The 27,512-nt window shown below is 33.2% G+C and overlaps 5 protein-coding genes across 8 annotated transcripts; 4 read left to right on the forward strand and 1 right to left on the reverse strand.

Annotated features, from left to right (window-relative positions):
- The first annotated feature begins 3,772 nt into the window (after nucleotides 1-3,772).
- Nucleotides 3,773-7,140, forward strand: LOC139085588 (ice-structuring glycoprotein-like). The gene is made up of 4 exons (XM_070633672.1): nucleotides 3,773-3,955; nucleotides 4,967-6,343; nucleotides 6,402-6,549; nucleotides 6,612-7,140. Exons 1-4 carry the CDS (start codon nucleotides 3,950-3,952, stop codon nucleotides 6,695-6,697), a joined length of 1,617 nt encoding a protein of 538 aa, XP_070489773.1. The 5' UTR covers nucleotides 3,773-3,949; the 3' UTR covers nucleotides 6,698-7,140.
- A 3,122-nt stretch (nucleotides 7,141-10,262) lies between these two features.
- LOC139101062 (tektin-2) lies at nucleotides 10,263-13,823 on the forward strand. The gene is made up of 4 exons (XM_070653929.1): nucleotides 10,263-10,749; nucleotides 12,253-12,635; nucleotides 12,796-12,911; nucleotides 13,529-13,823. Exons 1-4 carry the CDS (start codon nucleotides 10,263-10,265, stop codon nucleotides 13,821-13,823), a joined length of 1,281 nt encoding a protein of 426 aa, XP_070510030.1.
- An 866-nt stretch (nucleotides 13,824-14,689) lies between these two features.
- On the forward strand, nucleotides 14,690-16,821 carry LOC139101125 (uncharacterized). Its single transcript, XM_070654004.1, has 6 exons — nucleotides 14,690-14,913; nucleotides 14,968-15,390; nucleotides 15,440-15,774; nucleotides 15,836-15,889; nucleotides 16,221-16,471; nucleotides 16,530-16,821. The coding sequence occupies exons 1-6, from the start codon at nucleotides 14,830-14,832 to the stop codon at nucleotides 16,658-16,660; spliced, it is 1,278 nt and encodes a 425-aa protein (XP_070510105.1). The 5' UTR covers nucleotides 14,690-14,829; the 3' UTR covers nucleotides 16,661-16,821.
- Sec61beta (Sec61 translocon subunit beta) lies at nucleotides 16,704-17,588 on the reverse strand. The gene is made up of 3 exons (XM_070654005.1): nucleotides 17,429-17,588; nucleotides 17,138-17,343; nucleotides 16,704-17,073 (listed from the first exon to the last, which is right to left on the reverse strand). The coding sequence occupies exons 1-3, from the start codon at nucleotides 17,429-17,431 to the stop codon at nucleotides 16,986-16,988; spliced, it is 297 nt and encodes a 98-aa protein (XP_070510106.1). The 5' UTR covers nucleotides 17,432-17,588; the 3' UTR covers nucleotides 16,704-16,985.
- A 519-nt stretch (nucleotides 17,589-18,107) lies between these two features.
- ATP7 (copper-transporting ATPase 1) lies at nucleotides 18,108-25,312 on the forward strand. 4 transcript variants are annotated; one of them, XM_070653955.1, is made up of 10 exons: nucleotides 18,108-18,703; nucleotides 18,801-18,840; nucleotides 20,162-22,250; nucleotides 22,363-22,896; nucleotides 22,976-23,143; nucleotides 23,209-23,491; nucleotides 23,782-23,960; nucleotides 24,021-24,244; nucleotides 24,642-24,673; nucleotides 25,005-25,312. In XM_070653955.1, exons 1-9 carry the CDS (start codon nucleotides 18,688-18,690, stop codon nucleotides 24,664-24,666), a joined length of 3,558 nt encoding a protein of 1,185 aa, XP_070510056.1. In that variant the 5' UTR covers nucleotides 18,108-18,687; the 3' UTR covers nucleotides 24,667-24,673; nucleotides 25,005-25,312. The 4 variants fall into 4 exon arrangements, with proteins under 4 accessions (XP_070510056.1, XP_070510057.1, XP_070510054.1 ...); XM_070653956.1 differs by having other exon boundaries at nucleotides 24,642-24,669; XM_070653953.1 differs by lacking the exon at nucleotides 24,642-24,673 and having other exon boundaries at nucleotides 25,005-25,311.
- Nucleotides 25,313-27,512: the final 2,200 nt, after the last annotated feature.

The raw sequence follows: 27,512 nt of genomic DNA on the forward strand, positions 1-27,512 counted from the left end.
TGAGTAAACAGTCAATTACACACGTTAAGTTATGTCAGAAGTGAATAATAAGGAGTTTGAGTACAAAGTAACTAAATATTTACGGAAAATCAATCAAATCACCATTTTAGAATGAAATTCAAAAAACAACCATAATTAAATCAAGATGCATCCATTTCACAAAGCATGTAAAGCTCCACTTAAGGCAAGAAGAATTCCCCAACAAGTCACAAATGCATGTGCGACACATCATTTTAGGAATAAAGTTACAAACTATGCAGACTTGATGATTTTTACAAACAGAATTGATAAAAGGTCAGTGACGAGCGACGAATGAAGGAAGTAATGGAAATACACAAACAGAGAAGTCAACCTTTAACTCCTTATTTAATTTTTTTATTTTTCCTTCTTCACGCTGTTATTTCTGTTGTTGATTTTATTGTTACGACATCGCGCGACTCACATTGTGAATCAAAACAAAAAGATAGAATCAATTGTTATTGTTCTAGATTATTTTCAGCTATGCTAAAGAAATTGTCCATAGATATGTATACGAGCAAGTTTGTTGCATACATTGCCATGTGGCTTGTTAAAATAATAATAATAAGAAAAAAAAAATTGCACAATTTCAGGTCATGGTCATGATTAAGGAGAAAGAGATCGAATTAATTAAATGCAATCATATCTTTATGCTATAGTAAATATAAACTAGATTAGTTTCGGTATTGCTTTTATGTTGTTACTTGTTGTGCTGCATTTACGTTACTTATAATGAATAATGATAACGTGCTAAAAATATTGAGACAATTTTTTTTTTTTTTTCATTTTCGCGGTAATATAATTGAATATGAAAACGCTTCTGTAAATTCTCAACTCTGTTCAACATTAAACATGAATATATGAAGGCGTCTGGCTGTTGAACTCTTCTCTGTTGTGCTCTCTTTCCTTCTCCACCATTCATATCCTTTCACTTTCGTTGTCAACATGTTTTCTGCATTTATTTACCTATAAACCATTGGAGTACTTTTTTTTGTGTTTTCGGACCAGCTACTGTTTATTTGCACAGCACATGAAACAAAAAAAAAAATTGATCTTGAAATGAGATCAGCTCTTTTTTTTTATTTCGACGCTGTTGTTTCTTACATCATACCTGATTTATTATCAATGACTCATTTGTCGTAATTTCTCATTAATTGACATTTCTACCAAAAAATTAATTCCTCTTGACTTCTTTTTACTCTCGTTCTGTCATGCTGAGGTTCGATTATTTATTGGAATTAATGTGATATAAATTTTTTTTATTTTTTTTTTCGTAATGTGAGGACATTTGTAAGTACATAAATGAGTTCATGCTACATGTATGCTAAAAATGGACTTAACGACAACGAAATTATTTTAATTTGTTATAATTCTGTTATCAATCAATCAAGTTAGTGATATTGATGACTGTGAGGAAAAACTTACAGGGGATGGGAACTATTTAAGAATTTGACGAGGTTCGACCCTTAATAAGTTTTGATTTGTAATGATTTACAAGATCTATTAAAGAATTTCTTGGAAGTAGGCTATTGATAGTGAAAGTGTAGCACTTGGCATTGGTAATTGGCAAAGGATAGCGAGCGATATAGACAGATCGAGATAAAAACTGAGAGAGGTCATGGATCACAGCTGATCAGTGCAGCTAACGAAGTAAATAAGTAATTATTGACGAAACTTGTGTGGATTTAGGTTACAGATTTCAGTCTTCTGGAACCTTTACCTCTTGCTTATCTTCTTCGCAACCCATAAAGTGATTCATGACCTTCAAAGGATGTCATCTGAAGCTAATTCTAATCACTAACTACGTAAAGCTTTCAAACCAATCTAAAAACTACTCTTTTATTGACATTTCTCTCCATAAACTACAATTACCAAAAGATAATACGTCTAATTCCTTGAATAATTCAGCATATTTATTACAGGAACTAACACATAATAGGAAATGTAATACCTTTAATTAAAGGTCTTAGAAATATTCATGAATTTTTTCTGACGTAATATGACTCATAAGATATGAACTAGATTTCAATTTCAAGGAAACAAGCAATAGATCCTGTTAGCAAATATGGTAGGCATGGAAAAAATTCTTTATGAAACTATTCATAATTTACGGATCTTAGGTGATTCATAAGAATTTTGATAGAATTAGTAATTAGCTTGGTTGAATAGCACAAGTTGGTTAAGCGTTGGCATGGTGTGACCCTGGCATGGTGTCGACCGGATTAATACTGAAATTCGGCACCAGACTGGCCTCGTACTGATCAGATTTTTGATCTATTAATCGATTTGTACTATTTTAGTTATTAATTGATAAAAATGTAAGTATCAAAAATTTGTGGAGAAATTAGAAAGACAAGATCGATAATTTAAGTGTTCAGAATTCTAGTCCAACAAAAGGTATCAGAGAAAGATGTTGAAATCATGATTTCTGTAAGGAAATTAAAGTATATGTTGACCAGGGTTACAATATTCTAAAATATTTCCAAACATTAATTCCTTCAAAACTTGATCAAAAGTGTGGGAATCACATCAAATTCTAAGTAAAGTAGTAAGATAAAGTTAGACAATCTAAGAATAATAAATTAATGCAATTGATATTATTTTGAGTAGATCTTGAAATCGATCCGAATTTCGTATGGAGTCGAGTTGACTTAAGTCGACTTTTTCATACAAAATCTGAATCGACTTCGATCTCTGATTCTGAGTTTCGATGTCTGAGTCTTGACCACTGAGTTGTATCAAGCTTAATTAATCCTATATTAACTTGTCAATAAGCCAAATTCTTAATTCCTTTCAATTATCTTAAGAACCAGCTTATTCACACCATCAGCGTCAAATTCCCGCGCGAAACAACAAATTTGCATCGCTTGAGAATTTTCTTTCTTCTGTGATTTATTGATAAACATTTTATTATTTCTTCTCACTCATGTTCATATCAGTATTCGCATCATATAAGTAAGCAGCATTGACTCTAATTATGATTCACATATCCTTCACAGTTGCATTGATAAATTTTTTTTTTCTAGATTAAATTAATTCTCTCTTTTTTCAAATATTTTTTATTAATTTAATACTTCATATTCGGTAAATAATTATTAAATTGCTTGAGAACTGCCAACTACACTTTGCCAAGCAGAAAAAATATTTATTTTTAAGCAGCTCAATAAGCGGTCGGCTCGTCAAAGTTGTTGAGTTCGACAGACACAGATAATTAAATTGAATAAAAAAAAAAAATGTGTATCAAATGGATAGAAATGAGAGACAAACACAAACACTTAAAGGTGTTTCAAATAGTGTGCAGCAACCACCCTAGCTGCCTGCAAAAAAAATTCATACATACGAGTACAACGCGCGTACATATAATAATAAAGTGGGGACAATTAAGTGGACGGTGTTGCGTAGATTGAACTTAACTTGCTTCATACAAACAGGCATAAAGAAGTCTTATTTTTTTTTGTGTCTTTTTTTTAACCCAAATGAGAAGAAAAATTGTAAGAAACAAAAAAAAATATGTGAATTGATTTACTTTTTCCAATGATACAATAAATAATTGCTTATAGTATGAGTGAGTAGAGTATCTGGGGTCATATATGTTTACAAAAACCGATCAACACGGGTATATCGGATGGAAGAAAAAAAAAAGCATGTTTTTCATGTGAGAAGTATACTTACTTAGTGGTTTTAAACAATATTTTTGCTAAATAATATATAAGAGTGTAGAATTTAAGCACTCAAAATATCAGTCTCGTGATTTTGCTCTACATTAAGTGGAACTTTAAAAAGCTTGGTGCATAGCGTAAGTTCACTTATTGTGCGTTTGGTGCTTGAACAACGTTGACGATCTTAAATTCGCGTCTAGCTCGAGAAAAATATAAAATAAAATAATTTGCAAACTTATTTAAAGGATAGAAAAATAAATTAATAGTGAAAAATGAAGGTGAGTTATGGATGTGAAAATTCTGTGAATTACAAAAAAGGATTAAATGCTTATGGACACTTAAAAAATATATCAAAATGGACTTAATAATATCGAGTGATCTAATATCAAGCTGTTTATTGAAAGTGAAATTAAAATAGCCAATAATTAAATGAGACGGAAAAAATCTAGTTATTTTACCTACATTTTATAAAGTTGAATAATTATGCAATATTGCATCATATAGCAATAAGAAAAAAAAATAATAATAAGAGACTGAATGAAAAGTTGACAGTGATTTAAAGAATTTGATGAATATGACAAGACATGTTGCATTTTTGTGTCATGCGTAGTTATGAAATTCTCGCGAGGATTGCAGAAAAAGCTTTAGCTCGATTTCGGAATTTGTGTCTGATTTTTTAATTGAATTGAAAATTTTGAGCACTTATAAGGAATAATAAATGATTCTGATCAAGATTTTTCTAAATCACTACAATGAGGATACTAAGGCAATTTAAGAATCATACTTAATATGGACTAGTCAATTTAATACTCGATTAAATCAGACATAAGAAGTATATCTAGGCAATTAAATTCTAGTTTCTAAATTTATCCAAGTTTAATCAAGAATAATTTCATATTTTTCGAGATTCTGACTTGAATTCTCATTACATTCACTATATAATATCACCTATATCAAGTATCCAATATTAGCTTTTGTTGGAGCTGTTCATAATAGATATAGATCTTATTACGCCTAATACAGGTGTTCAAACTTCTAAAAGTCATCAACCAATAATATTACTTAATCTATAGCTTCAAAAATCCTAAGAATTACTAAGCGATTTATTGTGAAAGTATAAATCAAACCTAGCAAACACGGAAAAATGAGATATTTCTAAAATTACAGTGTAAAGCTACTTACGTCAAACAACTCCCATGCATTTTCTAAAACTTAAATCACTTCCATTTGCGTGGAGGTTAGAACCAAAACAAGCTACAGCGATTGAATGAAATATTTTTTAATTACAGACCGTCGCTACATTATTATTTGTAGCATGCGCCGTTGTGGCAGTCATGTCAGCACCTGATTGTCCACCAGAAGGTCATGCTTATACATATGAGGCTCCAGTTGCTGCTAAATTTGTAGCACAACCAAGTGTTGCTTATGCAGGAGATTCATATGGATATGCTAAGACATACTCAGCACTTCCAACTGTAACCAAGGCTGTTCTTCCATCAGTAAGCTACGCTGCTCCATACAACTACGCAGCTGCTGTTCCATCATACTCAGCCGCTAAAGTTGCATATGCTGCTCCATCAGTCTCATATGCTGCTCCAGCTTACACAAAATCAGTTGCCTATGCTGCACCATCAGTTTCATACGCAGCTCCAGCCTACACTGCCACCAAAGCCGTTTCATATGCTGCCCCATCAGTTTCATACGCAGCCCCAGCCTATGCTGCCCCAGCTTATGCTAAATCCGTATCTTATGCTCCATCAGTCTCATATGCAGCCCCAGCTTATGCTAAATCAGTCTCATATGCTGCTCCAGCAGTCTCATACGCTGCTCCAGCTTATGCCAAATCAGTCTCATATGCTGCACCAGCAGTCTCATACGCAGCTCCAGCATACACTGCCACCAAGGTCGTTGCTCCAGCCGTTTCATATGCTGCTCCATCAGTTTCATACGCAGCTCCAGCCTACACTGCCCCAGCTTATGCTAAAGCCGTATCTTATGCTCCATCAGTCTCATATGCTGCCCCAGCTTATGCCAAATCAGTCTCATATGCTGCTCCAGCAGTCTCATACTCAGCTCCAGCATACACTGCCACCAAGGTCGTTGCCCCAGCCGTTTCATACGCTGCCCCAAGTGTAGCTTACTCAGCACCAGCATACGCAGCCCCAGCTTATGCTAAATCCGTATCATATGCTCCATCAGTCTCATACGCTGCTCCAGCTTATGCCAAATCAGTCTCATATGCTGCACCATCAGTTTCATATGCCGCTCCAGCCTACGCTGCCACTAAAGTCGTTGCCCCAGCCGTTTCATACGCTGCACCATCAGTCTCATATGCCGCTCCAGCTTACGCTGCCACAAAAGTCGTTGCTCCAGTTTCATATGCTGCACCAGCAGTCTCATACGCCGCACCAGCCATCTCTAAAGTCGTAGCTCCAGTTTCATATGCTGCACCAGCAGTCTCATATGCCGCACCAAGCTACCAAGCATATGCTGCACCAGCTGCCGCTGTTTCATACGGACATGCAGGATATGCATCCCCAGCTTACTCAGCCGTACCTTATGCTGCCGGATATGGAAGTTTCGGAGTTGCCGCACCAGCTCACACAATCGTTAAAGCTGCTCCAGCTGTCCTCAGCTCAGTAATCAGCAAACAACACGGTTTATATGTAAGTCAGTCATTAGTGTCTAAATTGCATGAAAATACATATTTTTTAATTCCCATAGGATGATCATGGAGTCTATGCCAACTCATACGCTAAATATGCTTTCGAATATGGTGTTAATGATCCAACAACCGGTGACATCAAGCATCAAAAGGAAGAACGTGATGGAGATATCGTACGTGGTCAATACTCACTTGTCGAGCCTGATGGTAAGTCGCTAATTAAATTTGAAAATAAAATGCGAATTAATCAATTGAATATTCCAAAATAGGTAATGTAAGAACTGTTGATTACTACTCAGACGAATGGGGTTTCCACGCTGATGTCAAGAACTCAAAAGATAGAGCCCATGCCTAAATATAAAAATTTTGTATAAAAAAAACAAAAAAAGTTTTTGAGACAACACCAAAATGTTATTTAAAAAATAATTCTATATCTCACAAATTAAACTCTATCTACCCCTCCCCCCTCGAAACGATACTGAACTACTATTTTTTGAGGCAAACAACTTGGATTTTCATTAGATTATTAAGATCAATCATCACAATTATAAATATGATATATATATTTTCTCATGTTACCTTCAAACAAAATGCTCCACTTTATTCATCTACCTTCTATATTTTTTTTTTGTATGTAAAATTTCTTTGTGATACAAGAATGTGTTAAATGTGTAAAAAAAAAGATATGACGAGGAAAAGAAATAACAAAATGTATTTAATTGATCTTGAAAGAAGAAATTAAGATAAATTTTTTCTACTATTTCCTTAAAACGAAACAAAAAATACGACAAATAATTAAAAGAAAAAAAATAAAAAGAGATTTATTTTAAAATTCAATTTATGTCATTTACTTTTCACTTCTGTTACAGTAGGAAATAAATTAGCATTAAATGTGTTTCATGTCTGGAAGGCTTGGTGCCCGAACTGTGCACTTATTAAGATGTATTAAATACTTATTGTCATTAATATTCAGAGTCGGGCTGGCGATTCGCGACTAATTATTGTCTAATGAGTTAGGGTGCGTCAAACCTCTACACTCATAAGTTTAAAGTAGGTATTTATAGTAATTAATGCAGAATTCTTTCATCAGTATACGCATACTTGCATGCAATTGTCGAACCCTAGTTGAAAGTAAGATCAGAATCACTCTTTAGACGACATTACTGTCTGGAGTCTACAAAGAATGGTTGAAACCCACGTTTCTATTACATATGATTCGAAAAAGGACAAATATATTCAACCGAGTCTTAAACTCATGATTACAGGGTCGACATTGAAATAATTAGGCACCGAAGTACTAAAACATTAACCACTGAGCCACTTCGACTAACTCATATATAATCTCAATATAAAGTTTTCGCATGCGCCAGTTATACATAATTATGTCCTTTTTAGCTTCTGCAGCAGATAAAATCTTTATGTACTTTTAAGTTCTTTAGATATACTTTTCAGCAGAATTAATTTTAGATGGAGTTAGAAACTAGAACTTTTCCATATAAAAAACTCAACACTAATTATTAACCTTAATTCTTTCTGGATGTTAGATGAAAACTTTTAATTAGACTCAAATTTCTTTTAATTAACCAAATTAACAATCGACGTTTTATATTTACTCACTTTCTCTTTGCTTTGCTCATCTTTAGTGTCTTACTGTTCTTACTTACTTAGTATTCTTAACACTGTAATTGATCAAAATTCACTTAAATGTTTAAAATTGCTGTATTTTCTTAATTTGCAGACTGAAAATCTGGATCAACTTGAAGACTTCAGAAGTTTCGATAAATTTAACGAAATAAAATTTAAATTTCTAAAGATCGTTATCAATTTTCATTTTCTTATTCTAAGTCATTAAATAGAATTTCGATTTAAATTTCAGTTCATCAATCAAACAATTTCTGTGTACATGTACACAGCAAGCTTACCAAGAGAAGAAATGCAGCACTCGGGCAATAATTTTATTCCATACCGGTTAAACTTCAATTTCGCAATATTTTTTACGTGCATAATATTCATTAGATATCTCTTTGTAAATACGTGCGTAATAAGACATCTCTTGCTGGCAATTTTATAGCAAAATCTACATTTTCAATTCAATTAAGCCATTTTCCGCACACGTATTTTTGTCATCGATGAATGAGCTTCTGTTTCATAATAATCATGATCAACTGAAGAATCCTTGTCGTCAATAAACAATGGAACGATGACACAAGACTATTGAAAGTGAAATTATTTCTTCTTTTCTTGTACGCGCCTTGTAAAAAAGTTTCAGTTTCGTTTTAGAGAATTTAAAAAAAAAAAAAGTAAAACAAGTTCAATTGGTAAGCTGAAATGGAAGGTCACGAATTTTAAGTAAATCAATAAATGAATGAAAATAAAAAAAATGGTAAATAAAATCACCACACCATGACGCTCGTGCCGTGAAGTAAGAAGGCGACAAATATTAAAACTCGTAAAAAAATCTCTTTCAGCATAATTAATTGGGCAATTAAAACACTTTAATGACTTGTTAATTGGTATGTATGATTTTTTTTGTGTAGGTCAGGAATAAATATTATGCTTTTTTTATGGATTTTTGAAATTTTATGCTTTAATCTCGTGTGGTTTTTAGGGGTATAAAATAAGAGCAAAAAGAATTCAGTTTGAAAATTTCGGATTTTTTTGAGTTGCAATTTTCAAGGTCATTAGAGGTATCAAGGGTAGCTAAAAATGAATCTAGAGATATGTTTATACATATGACCAGAATTAGCCATGGCTGTTGACTTGTAGGATACTCTTCTTAGTATTGCTAGCTCGGAAACCACAATTCATAGAATTGGACGAATGTGTGTCTAGAAACAGCGAAAAAGGACGCCAATTTCACTAGACTTTCTTTCATGAAAACTTGCGCTCACCCTGGGCCAAATTCGATGATTTCCGACCTCAGACGTTTTTTTGCTTTCGGGTATTCTTCAATGCAATTCTTCGGGTACTTTGACCTGAGGGCAGATTTCATTAAATTTGGTCTAAGGCGAGAGTCAAGTCCACATGAGGGGAAGTCTAATGGGATTTGGGTACTTTTTCGCTGTTTCTAACCACATCAACTCGATTTGTGTATTTGCGACACTCAAATTGTGACTCTCTATGGAGTCATACTCATCCCCACTAATCTAACAACTAACTAGCTAGAACATTTCCTATGCTTCATTTGGTTTCTGAGTTAAGAACTCAACTAACTTAGATGGAGTTAGCTAGAAGAGCAAAAGAATTGTTCTCGGTCATAAAAATGCAATTCTTTTGACAGTCATAACCAACTCCAAAACTAGACAATGAAATCACAATGAATATCAAATCATTCCAACCTACAAAGCACTTCATATCCCTCCATCTAAAGCAATATCTGCAAATATCCTTCAATATATCATAAATAACTCCAAAATCAATACTCAAATCGCATTAGATAACTTTCTACCATAAGTATGTCACAAAACATATAAAATTCCTTCAACATTCTCAAATTCACAAACATAAACCATAATTAATGTACGCGATTGCACATAATTGTATACTTTAATTTATTATTTTCATAAAAAAATCCATTTTCATTGCCTATCAATGGGCAAAAATCAATTTTCTCATTGAACAAACTCTGCAGGTTATGTTGATTTGTGCAGCATAAACCATAACATTGTAAGGCATAAAAAAAAAGGGGAACGAAAAAACAGAACCGTCACACGACGCATATATAAATATTTAATATGAGGGAATATGCATAAATAACTCAACTCTACATGGAAACATTCCATTGCGATGAGTTCCTTGATATTCATGCCTACCATACTCTTGTTTGATCGATAGACCTTTATTTTTCTAGTTCAGTTCTCGTCCCAAGTTGAATCGGAGTTGAACACAAATTTTTCATTATTAAAAGTCGAATCTTTACAATGGCTGCAATACAATCGGTTGTAACATTTGAGAAACCACTAAAGCATCTCTCGCTCAATGATTGGAACCTGAGAATCGCACAACTAAGCAGTAATTCTGAAACGAAACGTTTTGATGCCTTCAATTTAAGGCAAGCATCGAGAAATTTAAGGAATGAGAGTACTGTCGAATCCTTCTGGTCAACATACTATAATAATGAGAGATTTGCTGATCGTGTTGCTGAACTTGATCGTTGGCATCAAACGATGGTTGAGTGCTATAAGCGTATCCAAAAAGAGATTAAAATGTTGCAGGATGAAAAGGAGATGACCGAGAAATGTTTGGAATCTCAAATTACACCACTTATTGTGGTGTCGGAGTGTATATCACAACGTGATGTTCGTCTACCACCTGAACTTACTTATGACAGTGTCGATGAAGAATTGCAAACGGAATTGTGTATTGTGGAAAGCAATAAACGATTATTAAGAGATCAGTGTCAAGCAGGTTTGCTAATTTGCTTTTTTTTTTGTGAAATTATCACTGGTTGTCGTGTGAAGCTTAAGACGCCCACAAAAATAATTACTTAATTAAATTGTAATGAACTGTCCATTTCTCAATAATAATTTTCAAGATGCCCGAGCTGTACATGAATTTTTTTAAGGGAATTTTAGTTGGATCAATAATTTTATTTAAAATTATGGCAGTTGACATCAAATGCTTGTACTTATTATTCGCGAATAGCACTCCGAGTGGACAAAAATTCATTAGAACTGGACATTAACTTGCCATCATCCAGTTATAACGCATTTTTGCCCACTTGGTTACAAATCAGTTAATCGATCAAAAATCCGGTTCAAGGTCGACGTGACTCTTGAGTTGGCTCAAACTTGATACCATGCCAATGTTACCCCGACCTGGTGCCGGATGTTGCACCGATTAACCAGCTAGGGATACAAAATTTGTTTGAAAATTGCAATTGTTGTTCATAATTGGAATATGATGATGATTTCTTGTTTGGCAGCTTTAGAACTTGCTTAGTCCTTCCTTTAATTTACTGCATCTGTGGTGAAAAAGATGAATTCATGATTATTATATATGTAAATTCTTATAGAGTGAATAATAACTTAACAAATGCAACTAACCTAAAGCAGAGCTTAAGCAGGTTAAGAGTAAGAGGGTGTGGTGTCTAAGCAGAGTGGAATCTGGGATATCAAACTATATAAAGGCAAATCTTCCAAAGCGAGAGTAAGGTCTTAGTTGTCGAGAAGTTAGGTATCACACCGGATATATGTATGTTCCACTCTTTTTAAACGATTTTTATTGAGTTGCTCTTGTTGGTTGGTTGATTGGTCATGATCAAATCTTGCGATCGATTTTTCTACAACTTCTATTTAAGAATTTATGTTGGATTCTCACTAGAGATCAATATTTGAGTTATTATATAAAGGAGTGTAGGGCAACCTGTATGTCGGCACGGTGTGTTGGAAACGACATGAATCGGAATGCGTGTGATGTTTCGATCATGGTTACCACCACCAAGGTGCGCCGAGGAACAAAAAATGTTGGACAATACTGATATAGAGTATTGTTGATCTGACATGGATTCACATAATGTCTACGACATCACCAAGGATTAATATAAAGCAAAAGATTCTCAAAAGTGAATGCAACTAAGATAAAACTTGTCATTTCATAAAGCACTTCTCGGGTGACTTGAAAAATGCGCTAAAAATCTACTGATTAGCTCAAATATAGACACATTAAGCCATTAAATGAAACAGAAATCATTAATAAACTTGGAACGAGATAACGAAAGTAGCTTTTTAGCCATTTTTGGATTTTTTTTTTTTTTGCATTCACTCTCCTCACCGACTTATTTCTTCACATTACAGTCAATTGGCACTACATACCAATGCAATTCAACCATAAAGATCATTCACTCCCGTGTGTCAAATTTGCTCTCATTTATTTTCATTAAAATTTATTTATTTACTTACTTCTTTCTAGCATGGAATAAATTAAATGAATTAATTGAAGTCCGTTTCAAGTTAAATATCGATATAGAGGATAAACGCGAGGCACACGACATTGACAGTGAACAAATGGCATTGAATAAGGAGTGCTCGTCTATTACGTATAAAGTTGATCCATTGCGAGTTCCTCGTAATGCCTGTACATACAATGGATGGCTTGAAAATTGTAAGGAACTAAAGCTCTTATCCGACAAAGAATTAAAGGAATCTTACGCTGTACGTGAGTCTCTGTTTGTGGCACGAGAAAAGGCTAAAAACTTGTTGCATGCACAACAGGAAAAGACGGAGCATACAATTCGTAGGCGCATATTTGAAACACAACGTCAACGTAATGAATTGCAATGGCAAAAGAATAAGGTATGCATTGACCTTGGACTGAAAGATCTTTGTCATCGACCGTATGTCAATTAATTTAATTTAATTTTTTTTTTATTTTTATTTCTTCTTTTTTAATTCAATTTACTTCCGTACATTGACAATTTATTTTATTTATATCTGTCTATGTGACTAATAATAGACCCAAGATGAATTAGAAAAGGTAGCACGAGAGATAAGTGACTTGCATGAAACGCTGAGAGTCAAGGACAATGCTTTGAAATTAACTGAGACACGTTTGGAAAATAGAACAAATAGGTACATGAAACTTATTAATTAGTCAAGCTTTATACTTGAAATTGTTTTCCTTACGATTTTTGTTTGGTGGGTGAGCCAATGGATGGAGGTTGATATTTTTTTGTGAATTTATGGAGTTTTTGGTGGATTTTTTTAAAGTCTTATGGATTTTAGCCTCTAGGTCAGTGGTGGACAACCTATGTGAGCTTATAGGAGCTTATACGAGTTTCAGGATCTTGTCCATCATACTTTTGTGATTGAAATAAGTATTGGAATTGAACTCAATCATTATTCTTGTTCAAGAAGGAGAAACTGGAACTCTATGACTTGCTCGGATGTCAAATGGCTCCGAGTAATTACCTGATGATAGTCTTGTACCAACATAAATCAAGCTTGTTCCCAAATTTACTTTTCATGATTTTGTGTTGTTATTGGTCTGTTGGCTCACCCTTGAAAATTGCTAAAATATTCAATTTTTTTGCAGAATTTTAGCCATTTTTTCCACTTTTCTCTTAATTCTTTAATTTTGGTTAGTCTATTGGCTCACCCTCAATATTACCTAATTCCTTATAAATCTATTGACCTACCCTAACCTCAACTCAACATATCTGACTCATTTTCTATCACTAAACTTATAGATCCGGCATGGAACTTGTCCTAGACTCCGTCTATGATGGCTTATGTGACGAAGTCGTACAATTACGTGAAATTCGTAAGGTATTGAAGGAGAGAATTCTGAATGCCAAAGGTATGCACAACTATTTGGAAATTCAACTGGCTAAAATTGATCAAGATCTACAAAACAAAGAACATTCACTTGCCACTGATGTTAAAGGCCTCGACATGAGAATGCGATTGAAACAAAATTCCTGGAATACTTCAGATCGTGCCATTGAGTTTAGTAATGTTGAACACCAAATTTCAAGAAATTGAAGAGAAAAAAAAGCTTTTAATTGATAAGGAATTTTAAAAATCATTAATATTCAATTTATGTCTAACTTTTAATTAATTTATCATGTTTTTATCTATCTAATTAATTTATTCATGAATTGGTCGCGATATACGAATTGTTTAGTGCATATTTTGCAAGGCAACTGCAATTCCATGTTAAATTGTGTGCTATAGATGGGGAATACTGTGACATCGATGTCCATTGGACATAATTAAAAAGTTTATTATTTTATGGGAAATTTAATTAATTTAAAACTATAAAATGCAAGAAGTTGCTCTATGGCAACGACTATGATGTCACAAGATTAGATAATTTAATTAATTATTGAATTGATGGCATTTTTAAGTTTTAACGGCTTTTTAAATTTCAAATTAACAGTTCAAACTTTGAACTTTGATTTTTAAATTTCAAAAAACCGTTTAAAACATATATTGGAATTCAAAGCAGCAAATCAAGTTTATTGCCCTTAAAATCTCTCATTACATTCGCATGTTGCAACCAGTTCATTATATACACCCAATAAGAAGAAAAAAATAATTCACTGCCAATGTATTTTGAAACAAATTTTTTCTTATCACGATCTTAAATCTCGTCCCGAAGTCAATGGCACAACGAAATATGAATAGCACATAGTCTAGTCAATGAATAAAGAAGAGTGTGAGTGATTTGTGAACAAAAATTTCCTTTCCTTTCACCTTATTCTGCCCACATGTTTACAAAACATTGCTTCATGACACGTGCTTTCACTTCCAATGGAAAGCTTTCTTCCTTACGTCGACGTTGTTTTCCGTAATGGGAAAAGGATTTTTCATTTCCAGGAAAATTTTCACTGTTGATGAAAAAAAAAGCATTTTTAGAAGAAAAAGTTGTGTTTATGTATTTTTTGTGGCTATTTTGAAGCTTATATTGACTTTTAAGTCTTATTGACCAGCTTTTTACTCTAATTAATTCTTTCGATTGTAAAAGTAAAAGCTTTCAAGCTTCAAAATGAACTTTTCAGCTTTTGGGAGTTTTCCGTCGATTCACCATCAATTTACGACAGCTGCAGTGACCTCAACTCCCTCAACGCAGGTAAATGACTTCATTCTATCCATTTATTATAATTAAAATATTGTTTTCATTCAGGAAAATCGATATACAAGCTATCAGGCGCCAACATCATCGTCTACAAATCCAGTAAAGTTTCGTGCTGAGGATATGGCATCAACAAACATAAATAAATACGTCACACACTATCCAACAACATCAACAACACATTTACAATATGGATATAATACAAATCAACAACAGGCTGAGAATCCAAAGACAAGTTATGTCCATACGACGAGTGCACCAACGTCATCAATAACAACATCACATACGACATCAGAATTATCACAAGATATTACAAGTTTGTTGCTTAAAGAACAATCAGTTGGAAATGATTCGACTAAAAGAGTTTTACAGACATCATCCGTTGCTGACTATTTAAGTCATTTGCCAACACTACATCATTTCCTTAAATATTCAGCGGAAACAGCTGCAATTAAGAAGGAAAATGTTAGTACGGTGAGTATTGAGCTTACTTCCATATAATACCACTCGAATCCCTCAAAAGAGCTCAATTTTTCAGACGCAGCCTGTCTCTTCACAGAGCTTGAATTTAATTCCAACAACGTCATCAATCGCTAACATCATACAGCCAATACAGCAGAATATTCAAACAAATCAGCCTATTATCCAAATTCCTACTCAACCTCAGCAAAATACAGCACCTCCAACAGGAAATACCACGACGTCATCAAATCCAACAAGTACAAAGAAGAAGAAGAAAAAGAAAGCGCCAAAAGAGAAAAAGCCACGACCGAAAGCTGGAGAAATTCGATTAAAATTCGCACTTGATGGATCCATGCTTTTTGTCTGTCCTGAGTGTCAAGTTGCTTATCCGGAGAAGTAAATTTGGATTCTTAATTTTGTTGATTGTTGAGTTAAATATTTTGTTAATGATTTTTAGGGAAATTCTCGATCAGCACATGATTGGACACCAAAACATGGAAAGACGCTTTGTGTGAGTTTACGACTTTAATTACTTTAATGAGCTTTTACCACTTTTAATCTGTAACGGATTTGAAAAATTCAAAATGTCAACGATTTTGTACTATTTGAATTTCTATCGGTTTTCAAAATTTTGAATTTTGGGCAGTTTTCTAAAAAGTTGAACCTGTAACGGATTTCTTAATTTTGAAATAATCCACAATTCCATTAAAACCTTACAAATCCCAAACAATTGCACAGTTTTAAACGTTTCGAAACTTCACAATTCCATTTGAATAATATAATTTGTAAGGTTCTCAATCACATCTCAATTAATTCTGATTGTAATCAAATTCCCATTACAGATGCGAAATATGCAACGCAGCACTAAAACGTAAAGATCATTTGACACGACACAAACAATCACATAATCCGGAACGTCCTTATTTATGTCATTGCCTCAAAGCATTCAAAAGAAAAGAACAACTGAGTCTTCATGCTGTTATACATTCCGGCAATAAGAAGCATTCATGTAGTGAATGTGGCAAAGGATTTTATCGTAAAGATCATCTACGTAAGCATATGAGATCGCATATTGCGAGACGATTAAAAGCTGGTAGGTGATGTGGAATTAAAATTTATGACACTTGATTCTTACTGGATTCCATTTGCAGAATTATCACAACAAATGAGCCACAATCAAAATAATTCACAATCAAATGGACAGGATCAACAGCAACAGCAGCAACAACAATCGGAAGCACCAGGGCAATCACAAATCATGCAAATTCAACAAAACTGTTAAGTCACTAAGATATACATTATTAAGGAACGAATCTCATGCCATATCGATGTAATAAACTCTTTCATCCGCTTTATTTATGTTTTTTTTACTTTTTTGTCCATTATTATCATCCATGGAATGGATACTCATATTTAAATTAATTTAATATTATTATAATATTCTCTTCTCAATTGATCTTTAATGAATAAAAAATATGAGAAAATCTTGTGTTTTTTTTTAGGAAAATTAAAATTGGATAATTTCATTTCATTTTAATTAAGGATTAGGTTTATAGGAGTCTTAACAAGAAACACATACAAAAAAAAAGATATTATTTTATATGAACTTAAGCTTTAGTGAACTTTCCCCAAATGTGAAGCATGAAGACGGAAGCAATGAACAGTAGTGACATCACAAGTACTGGAACTGGTCCACTGCAATATTAAAGTTATAATTAGGTCAAATTTATAGTTTAAGTCATTAGATGTGTCATCTTACACTTTAATTCCGGGGCTATCGTCAGTGTAGAAACGCCACATACCACCAGCAGATCCAGCAGTTCTATTGCTTCGTGGAGCGGTGGTTGATGATGTGGATGTTGTTTTTCTCTGTTTTAAGTTTCCTCCGGAACTTGGTGCACTTCCTGCGCCTCGTGGTGCTGCGGATTTTGATCCTACATTAGTGTTTGATGCTGCTGGGCCAGCCTATTGATGACACGAATTCGAAAGTTAATTGGATTTTTGGCTAAATTGAGCAAACTTAATATCTTGTGAAATAGGCAGTACTTACCATGTCTATTGATTATTTATTAATGGAATTAACTTCACAAGACAGTTAAATGCGAGTTTAATAAATGATTCTAATGGTTTAATTTAATATTTCACGATTGAATGTTCTGCTGTTATTGAGTGACAAAACTCCACGTCTATAAGCGGGGTAAAGTACTTTGTTATAATTTTTTGAAAATATGCCGTTATGCATTTTTCTTGTCAGTGATGTGTTGATGTTTTTGGTTTTTATTCAGTAATTTCTCTGTTTAAATAATAATTGATTAATTGTGGAAGTTTTTCATTAGAATTGAGAGCAAATTTATTGTTTGTGAGTAGTTTAATTGGGTTATTCGATGATTTTCATTGAATATTTACATTTTGTTTCATTTTCCGATAGAATTTTACGTACGTAAAACGTTGATTTCCCCTTACGTTTTTATTTGTTTTTAGCATTCTAATCGTAATGCTACGATTTAAATCGTTAAATGTCTGTCTGTCTCTGAAATTTGTTTATAAAACTAAATTTAATGTGAAAAAAGAGCTGTGTTTGTAGACATAATACTGAATTTTAAGAGATAGCATTAGATGGTCGTGAACAGGACACGTAAACACATTGGATTTTTAAAAAATGCGCTTCAATTTTATAATCAAGTAAACGTTTTTAACTTGTTCAATATTTGCGTGGGAAGAATAAGTTTTGTTTTGAAATATTTTTGTCTTAATTAACTTAAATTAGCGTAGTAGTGAAGTGAATAATGTTATTAATGTGTTAAACATATGGAATACTATCATATAAACATAAATCAAATTAAAATCATGAAGCAACAAGTGTGAAAAATACAAAAATATTCAAAAACTAAATTGACAAGAAATGAACTCAGCGAAATATCTTAATTAATTACACTAATACAGTGATTTTGATTCAATACATCAAACTGTTATGCATAGATGAAAGATAACAATGTAAATGAAAACAAAAGAATTTGGATTTGCTGCAAGGGCTAATATTGGAAATAAAAACATTTTCAATTAGTTTATAAGCAAAATAAGAATATCAAAATTACATAATTAATATGTATCATTGTGTAAATAAGAGATAATTACTGAATAGCCTATATAGTTCCCAATCGTATCCTTATTAAAAAATATTTTTTGCGTAATCCAGAAGGACAGAACTAAGCAAAAAAGACTAATTTTGCAAATTCATTATTTCCCAATAAGAATTGACACAAAGTTGTTCGAGATAAATCCAACAAAGGAAATTACACACAGCAGAACATGATGACGGAACTTGGTGAGTAATAATAAACGACATTCTAATTAATTTAACATGTCTGGATCTTTCAAAAATTAATATTTTTAATAAAATTATCTGTTAATCACTTTTGCAGACACAAGAAAATCTGAAGACGTGAAGAATGAGCAAGAAGAGTAAGTATATTAGTAGACAACACAAAAAATATATTACGTGATATAAAAAGATGTAAGTGTGTCCAATACATTCGTCGATTTCTCTTTCTGCACAAGACTTTACCACTCAACTTGTTTTTCCTGAGCTATGCCACATAAGTCAAGGCAGTTTTAGTCATTTCTAAGTTTGAGCGAAGAGCGAAAGCAGAGCAATAAAAAAGTAAATCAGTTCAAGTTGGCGCTTTTAACAGATTGTATCGTGTTGGAACTGACTTCTTGGAATTCCAATATAAATTTGTGGATAGTTCCAATGCCATTCACCTTCCTCATCAATCATAATATTGTGAATTTAATTGAGATTAAAAATCAAAAATCGTGAGAGAAATTAACCCGAAACCTTATCTTATCAGCTGTTTATAGTGCCTACAAGCAAAGGAACATGTGAAAAATAAAACAATTTTGAGTGACTTTAGTTTTTTTCTCTTCTCGACAGTATTGATTTCGTGTTCGGTGAATGAAAACGTTCAAATTAAGTGCGGTACTTAAAAGTAATTTATATTAAAAAAAAAAAAACAAGCATGAATTCAAAACAAGAAGAAAGGGAATTATTGTTGCATCGGTATGTTAGTTTTTTGCTATACTTTCTCTTTTCCTCGTTCTCTGCTTACGTCAAAATATGTTTTATATTTTTTGGAAGTACCTACGCTTAATAATGCAGTTATTGAACAGTATACGAAAAGTCTCACGTTCATAAGACGAGTGAATGAGGAAAGCACTCTAGACATTTTTTTGTTATCGGTATCGTTAAGAATTTATATCATTTTAAAATCTCTATTTGAGGGTATAATGTCTGATAAGTGTCAAACAACATCAATATTTAGTGATAAGAGGCTCTTTTTCGTGTCAATATAAGACTTAGATATTGCCAGTCAATTTAAAACAATATTGCAACCGTTCTCAGGCTATTTCTTTGTTGAATGGAGTTTTAAATACGGAACTAAATTAAATTGCATGATGTAAAGCAATTAATAATGTGATTTGTGTGAATTATGCAAAGTTCTGTGAAAAATCTTATTAACGGATGAAATAATTTTTGAAAATCGTAGCAATTTTGAACTTTAAGTTCAATTTAGTTTGTTTAAAATCAAAATGCCCGTTATTTTATTTAAATCTAGTACTTCATTTTAAATTCAAAATTTCCGTTATTTTCTTACTCAACTTTTGAACAACAATACAAAATCAAAATAACCGTTATTTACCAAAATTCTAGTACTTCAATTTAAATTCAAAATAACCGTTAAAATTGACCTTTAATTTAATTCAATTCAAATCTATTTTTCAGAGATGCAATGGAAGAGAACCAAAGTCTTTTCGATTTCAGCGATACAGCCACAACAACGATCAGCATATACGGCATGAAATGCAACAATTGTGTGAAAAAAATCGAAGAAAATATGCGAAAAGAACCAGGCGTGCTAAATATCAAAGTGCATTTAGAGGACAAACAGGCAAACATCAACTATGACTCACACGTAACAAATCCATCACAATTAACAGCTGCGATTAAAAAATTAGGTTTTCATACAAATCCCGATGATGTAAAGAAAATTAAAGAGACGACCGTGTACATAAATGGAATGAAGTGTAATAATTGTGTTAATAAAATAGAATCAAATATGAAAGAAAAGAAAGGCATTGAAAGTATAAAAGTTGATTTAGCCAATAAGAATGCCTTAGTGAAATATGATGAGGCAGTAACAAATCCTGAAGATATTGTATTAAAAATCATCGAATTAGGATTTAAAGCAAGTGCAGATCCATTTGATGATAATAGCCATAATGATTCAAATGGTGCTGTTACATTTTTACCAGTGGAAACGACCGGTAGCATAAATAGTAGAATAGTTAAAAAAGGATATTTTCACGTACGTGGAATGACATGTGCAAGTTGTGTGTCGGCAATTGAAAAGCATTGTATGAAAATTATCGGCGTTGAGACTGTGCTGATATCACTGTTGGGTGCAAAAGCTGAGATTGAGTATGATGAGAGTCTAACAAATACAGATGAGATTGCAACATCACTAAATGGCCTTGGATTTCCGACAGAAGTAATTTATGAACCCGGATCAGGATTAACAAGCATAGAAATTGAGATTCAGGGAATGTCATGCTCGTCGTGTGTCAATAAAATAGAACAAGCCGTACTTGGAATTCCAGGCGTAACAAAAGCCAGTGTAGCGTTAACAACACAGCGGGGAAAGTTTGAGTACCGAAATGATGAAACTGGACCGAGAGAAATTAGTGAAAAGATCATTGGACTTGGATTTGATGCTGTTGTGATAAGCAATCGGGACAAATTATCTTACGGATATTTGGAGAATAAACTTGAAATTAAGAAGTGGCGCCAAACTTTCCTATTCTCATTAGCATTTGGTGGACCGAGTATGATTGCAATGGCTTATTTCATGATTATGATGGAAATTGAAGGACATGAGAGTATGTGCTGTATTATTGGTGGATTATCATTAGAAAATTTAGTTATGTTCATTTTGTCAACGCCTGTTCAATTCATCGGTGGATATCACTTTTATGTACAAGCTTATAAGGCTCTAAAACATGGATCGAGTAACATGGATGTGCTTATTAGTATGGCAACGATAATCAGCTACCTGTATTCATGTATTGTCCTAGCTATTGCTATGATTGAGCAACATCATACATCACCATTAACATTCTTTGACACACCAGCTATGCTGTTCATTTTCGTCTCACTTGGTCGATGGCTGGAAAATATAGCGAGAGGAAAAACGTCTGAAGCATTATCAAAATTAATGTCCCTAAAGCCAGTTGATGCCATTATAGTAACATTAGGTGAAAATAAAGAGATTCTTAGTGAGAAATTAATATCCGTTGACTTAATTCAACGTGGTGACTTCCTTAAAGTTCTACCTGGTGCTAAAATTCCAATTGATGGTAAAATCATATCTGGATCGAGTTCATGTGACGAAAGTTTAATAACTGGTGAATCAATGCCAATTTTGAAGCGTGAAGGATCAATTGTGATAGGTGGATCGCTAAATCAGAATGGATTGATACTGATGATTGCTACGCACACAGGAGAAAATACAACATTAGCACAAATAGTTAAATTAGTTGAAGAAGCACAGACGTCAAAAGCACCGATACAGCAATTGGCTGATAAGATTGCTGGATATTTTGTACCATTAGTTATAATTACATCGTCATTGACATTACTTGGATGGGTGATTGTCGGATATATAGACGTAAATTTGTTGCCAATATCAATGCACGAAAAAGGAGATTTTACAAAAATGGAAATTGTACTGAGTTATGCATTTAAATGCGCCATAAGTGTTCTTGCTATTGCTTGTCCATGTGCTTTGGGTCTTGCTACTCCGACTGCTGTGATGGTGAGTTATTGATTGCCATGATTTTTGTAATCCTAAGAATAAATCTCGGGATTAAACTTGGGATTAAATTTAAATCGTAAGATTAAAATCTAAATTTTCTGTTAAATTACAGGTTTCGACCGGAATCGGCGCACTAAATGGAATCTTAATCAAAGGTGCAGCACCATTAGAAAATGCTCATAAAGTAAAGACAGTAGTGTTCGATAAAACCGGCACAATCACTTACGGCAAACCGATGACATCAAAAATCGTCATGTTTGTAAAACCGAATTTATGTTCCTTAAAACGAGCCTTGACTGTAATTGGAGCAGCCGAAAATAGCTCCGAGCACCCAATTGCACGATCTATAGTAAATTACATCCGCGATTTCTTACAAATTGACTCATTCGGCACGTGTGTTGATTTCATGTCCGTACCTGGGTGTGGAATACGCTGTACAGTCACAAACTTCGATAATTCACTTAACAAGGCTTCAAGATCTGAAAAAGTCATTAATTTTGAGAATGCATACGACAGTAACAGATCAAATGAGAAAAATATGCAGACAATCAACAACGTTATCTATGAGGAGCATTTACCATCCAATAATCATTTGTTACTCGAAAATGAAACAAGCAATTCCGAAAATGATAATTTGAGTAAAGTCGTAAGTTTATCTCAATTACACGCCTGATTTCTTTTTTTTATGGCTAATTGTTTTTTTTATATATTTTTTTTGTGTATAGACCAAAGTGAAAGTACTTATTGGTAATCGCGAATGGATGCATAGAAACGCTATTATAATACCCGCAGACATAAACCAAATTTTACTTGCTGAGGAGTGTGTAGGTCATACAGCAGTTCTTTGTGCTCTCAATGACATTCTCATTTGTATGATTTCCGTGGCTGACATGGTAAATATCCACTTATATGCTTCAATAATTTTTATATGATTTATGGACATTAATTATTCATTTAGATCAAGCCTGAGGCACAGTTGGCAATTTATGCACTCAAGAAAATGAATATCAACATAATTTTATTGACGGGTGATAATAAGAATACAGCAAGTAGTATTGGTCAACAAGTTGGTATACGAACAATTTATTCTGAGGTACTTCCGTCACATAAAGTAGCCAAAATTCAAAAGATTCAAGAAAATGGCATTCGTGTTGCTATGGTTGGTGATGGTATTAATGACAGTCCAGCATTGGTACAAGCTGATGTTGGAATTGCTATTGGAAAAGGAACTGATGTTGCTGGTGAGTTTTGTGAAGTTCGTTAAAAATTCAAATTTTAAACTTTCGTTAAAAAAATTCAAATTTCAAAAGTTCGTTAAACATTCAAATTTCTAAAGTCCGTTAAATTTACTTTAAAATCCCTTCTTTAAATGCAGTCATGACATTTCACACGGTCTGATCACGACTATTAATCGATTCTATTCTGTATTTTCCCTACTCATGATTCATATTTGTTTTCATTTTATGGCATTTTATAAGTATTTGATTTCAATATGCAAAATTTATTTACGTATCTTTTATTATATTTATAGCTGAAGCAGCTGACGTTGTACTCATGAGAAATGATCTTTTGGATGTTGTTGCATGTTTGGATTTATCAAGAAAGACAGTCAAAAGGATTCGATTAAATTTCCTATTCGCCAGTATGTACAATCTTTTAGGCATTCCAATTGCAGCCGGTGTTCTTAGTCCTTTTGGTATTTTATTGGAGGTAAAGCTTGATTTTTTAAGTTCATCTATGCATTTGCTAAAAAAAAATATTAATTTCTAGCCGTGGATGGCCGCAGCAGCAATGTGTGCAAGTTCAATTACAGTCGTGTGCTCATCACTCATGTTAAAATTCTATCGAAAGCCAACAGCTGCATCGTTAACAACGCCTGAATTTAATTCTTATCTACAATCTCTCAGTGACCTAGATGACATATCTATACATCGAGGTTTAGACGATATTCCACGTCCCGTGTTCAATAGATCAAATAGTTCAATTATCTCAAGGTGACATAAAATTTTTGATTATATTTTTGTAGTATAATTAATCTAACACAAGTGACGAAAACTAGAAATGCAATTTCCAATGTGGAAATATTATTGTGCATTTATGCTGGATTTACAAACTAATCGAGTTTTTAACGGTTTCCTGAAATTCAAAATTCAACGGTTTTTTTGAATTTCAAATTTGGTTGAAGTTCAAATTATCCTTTTATGAAGCAACGCTTTAATTTCAAATTTTAACGTTTTTCAGTTTTTGATAGAATTTCTTATAATCCAGCATAAATGCACATTAAATAATGTTAAATGGTTCAAGTCTATATCTATATATCATGCACTGGATGTTAATTATCGGCGTAAAAAAACTTATTATTTAAAACCAAAATTTTTACTTTATTTTCAGTTTATTAAGAACCTCAATTAATTAAATGGCATGTAAATACACTCAAGCATGACTAACCTATGTATTATAAGAAAAAAATCAAATTGGTTTATTTAAACACAAACAAACAAATTAGTTAATCTAACTTAATTTACTTACTCATAACTGTTATGTATGTATTATTATTATTTGATCTCATTTAACTCACATTATGCTTTAACCAATGCACCTGCACATGTTTTGTTATTACGCTTATTGCTGTTTATCATCAAAGTGGTGGAAGTGCTTGTTCATCAAAATCTTCCATTTCTTGCTACTTCATAAATAATTCAATTAACCTGAAAAATTATAAATTAACCTCAAAAATCTATTTTCCCATCCCAGAATCATCACAACTCTCAAAAACAATAGCTCAATGAAGGACCTCGAGTACGATGCCAAACGACAACGTTTGCTAATCAGCGATGATGACGATTTAAATCTTAACGCGTGATACAGACTTTGTAGTCCAACTCTTATTGTTTATTGATATTCCATAGTTTATTATTATTTTATTTTTTTTAGTTAATAAATTTGTTTATTACTTATATAAATTTTTATAAAGAAAAAAATGTTAGTCTTGTCAGAGAATTTTACATTCAATGGACCATGATATGAATTTATAATAAAAAAATGACCATATTTGCAATGCCAAAAAAGGTTACTATTTGGAATTCTGTTTATGGCTTATCAATGATTCCTAGACGGCGAATTTGGTATGACCATTATGCAATCTTATGGCCTTTATCTATTTTTACAAGAAGTGACGAGTTGAAGGTTTAAATCCGCAAAGTTCAAACTAGTTCAAACCCTAAATGCACTCATCGCTTGCTCGGAAGCTTTTGGAACTGCAAATCTCTTAGTCAGCAGTCTCTTGATGGCTTTTCTGAACGGTATTTCAACGAACATATAAAGGAGAATCGCGCACTCAAATGATAACATGAAATCGCTGACATTATCGATGTACTGTGGAGAAATGAAAAGGAAAATTTAATATATTAGGGCAGTATTCATAAAGGTAGGTAAGATATTCATATTCAAGGCTTCCAATTGTCCAAAAATAAACATTTGTTTGTTAAAATCAACTTCATTGTTCTTAAGTAAAGTTCTACCTAGAATTACAGGTCTGCATCCTAGACGGCAGGCCTTTAGTTTGCGGGCGTACCTAATAACTCGTCCAAGGCTGCAGGCTTTCAATCTTGGACGAGCTCCGATCTTAAGCTGTAAAATCATTTTAAGTCAGATTCAACGTTATCGAATACTTACAATATGAACCATATCAAATGTCTGAGGTTGCTTCCGTATTACTGTGCTTGCGATAATCACTGCTGAATGCACAACATATAACGATAGTCCAACATTATCAATTGCCACCCATATTTTGTTTGGTTTTTTGGGTGCTGATTTTGAGTTCTTTTTGCCTGAATCCCAATAATTACACAGAATCAGAACACTTCCAGCGAAAAGGGCAAGGAGAAGACGATCCGTGGTGAACAAGAAAATGCTGGGTTTTAAAGGTCCAAACACAAACCTCCATCCAAATAGTTTGAAGAACATGAAGATTATGAAGGAAAGAAGTGCTGATTTTATGAACTAAAATTAAAAGAAGCTGATTAAGGCTTGAAATTATCTAAATTTGAATAAATTACCCAATTCAACTCAAGCTTCTTATATCTATGGAATATAACACCAACAAGCATGCCAATAATCCAAGCTGACGCTAAATAATGCGAATGTAGATAATATTTGGCGAATTTTGGATCAGTTATTGCGAAGCTACAGGAATAAATTAACCATAAATAAACTGTCTACAAATGACTATTTTACGAGTCTTACAAATTCATCTGTTTTAGGAACTGCTTGTGCTCCATCGCAAATAAGTAGATAATTCCTTGAGACATGCCTAATAGTGCTGGGATTATGAAATAGACTGACTTCTTCCACTTCCATATTGGATAGATGACCAGGGGTGTTAAGAGGAAGAATTGGAAGTTTGCGCTAAGGAACCAACATTGTGGAAGGCACTGGAAGTAAAATTTGTCAATTTTTAAAGACTTTTGAAGATGTCTTGGACTCACCATTTGAGAGGTCGTTGGATGATAATAATTTGAAATAAACAGCAGTGTCGTCCACCAATATTCTCGACATTCTTTAGACTGCTGATCAGGGAAATAATAAGGAGCCTGATACAATTCCAATCCATTAACAAAAATATTCACAAATACTAAAGCTGCAACCACAATAACTATTCTGGTATATCGATCAATCAGCATGAAGATAAAGTTGAAAGACTTCCTGGAAATAGAGTCCAATTAGACAGATTGCCTGAATATTATTACCAAACAACTTACTTGTCAAGCAAATCAAGTATCTTCTTTGTAGTAAGCACACTGCTGATTACGAAAAATCCAGTAAGTGCGAATGGAAACGTAGATACAACTTTTGAGTACGAACCTTCCTCAAAATTCAACATTTTCTCGGAGTTGCTTAAAGGGAAGTAAGCACGAACAAAAATTGAATGAAATAGGATCAGTCCCATATAGAGGATAGCTCGAATAGGTTTTAAAAAGTAAAATGAAGAATTTTCAACAGCAAAAAGTGATTTTAAGCTTGACGAAAGTGAGAATGAGGATAAAAGATCGTTGTTGGACTTCCTATTTTTCGTCTTCCATGTAATGAACAGAACACCGAGAATATACAGCAACATTAAAGATCTAAAATTGATAGGATTTTAAATGGATCTGAAAAATTCAGGAACAACTCACATTAGTATGTAGTCACCAAGTTTGATATTAATTGACTTTTGAACTTGACAGAAATCTTCTTGATCATAATCAGTCGACAGCTTTAAGC

The sequence above is a fragment of the Chironomus tepperi genome, unplaced genomic scaffold, assembly GCF_022539635.2.
Source record: "Chironomus tepperi strain 1889 unplaced genomic scaffold, CSIRO-AGI_Ctep_v1 contig_74, whole genome shotgun sequence".
Taxonomy (NCBI): domain Eukaryota; kingdom Metazoa; phylum Arthropoda; class Insecta; order Diptera; family Chironomidae; genus Chironomus; species Chironomus tepperi.

Excerpts from the sequence above, each read along its gene's own strand:
- LOC139085588 (XM_070633672.1), top strand. Across the intron at positions 6,344-6,401 it reads GCAAACAACACGGTTTATAT|GATGATCATGGAGTCTATGC; the intron begins GTAAGTCAGTCA and ends TAATTCCCATAG. Across the intron at positions 6,550-6,611 it reads CTCACTTGTCGAGCCTGATG|GTAATGTAAGAACTGTTGAT; the intron begins GTAAGTCGCTAA and ends ATTCCAAAATAG.
- LOC139101062 (XM_070653929.1), top strand. The coding sequence starts at position 10,263 with ATGGCTGCAATACAATCGGTTGTAACATTTGAGAAACCACTAAAGCAT. Across the intron at positions 12,636-12,795 it reads TGCAATGGCAAAAGAATAAG|ACCCAAGATGAATTAGAAAA; the intron begins GTATGCATTGAC and ends GACTAATAATAG. Across the intron at positions 12,912-13,528 it reads TTGGAAAATAGAACAAATAG|ATCCGGCATGGAACTTGTCC; the intron begins GTACATGAAACT and ends CTAAACTTATAG.
- LOC139101125 (XM_070654004.1), top strand. The coding sequence starts at position 14,830 with ATGAACTTTTCAGCTTTTGGGAGTTTTCCGTCGATTCACCATCAATTT. Across the intron at positions 15,775-15,835 it reads CAAGTTGCTTATCCGGAGAA|GGAAATTCTCGATCAGCACA; the intron begins GTAAATTTGGAT and ends AATGATTTTTAG. Across the intron at positions 15,890-16,220 it reads AACATGGAAAGACGCTTTGT|ATGCGAAATATGCAACGCAG; the intron begins GTGAGTTTACGA and ends TTCCCATTACAG.
- Sec61beta (XM_070654005.1), bottom strand. Across the intron at positions 17,074-17,137 it reads GATAGCCCCGGAATTAAAGT|TGGACCAGTTCCAGTACTTG; the intron begins GTAAGATGACAC and ends TTAATATTGCAG.
- ATP7 (XM_070653953.1), top strand. Across the intron at positions 22,897-22,975 it reads ATGATAATTTGAGTAAAGTC|ACCAAAGTGAAAGTACTTAT; the intron begins GTAAGTTTATCT and ends TTTTGTGTATAG. Across the intron at positions 23,492-23,781 it reads AAAAGGAACTGATGTTGCTG|CTGAAGCAGCTGACGTTGTA; the intron begins GTGAGTTTTGTG and ends TTATATTTATAG.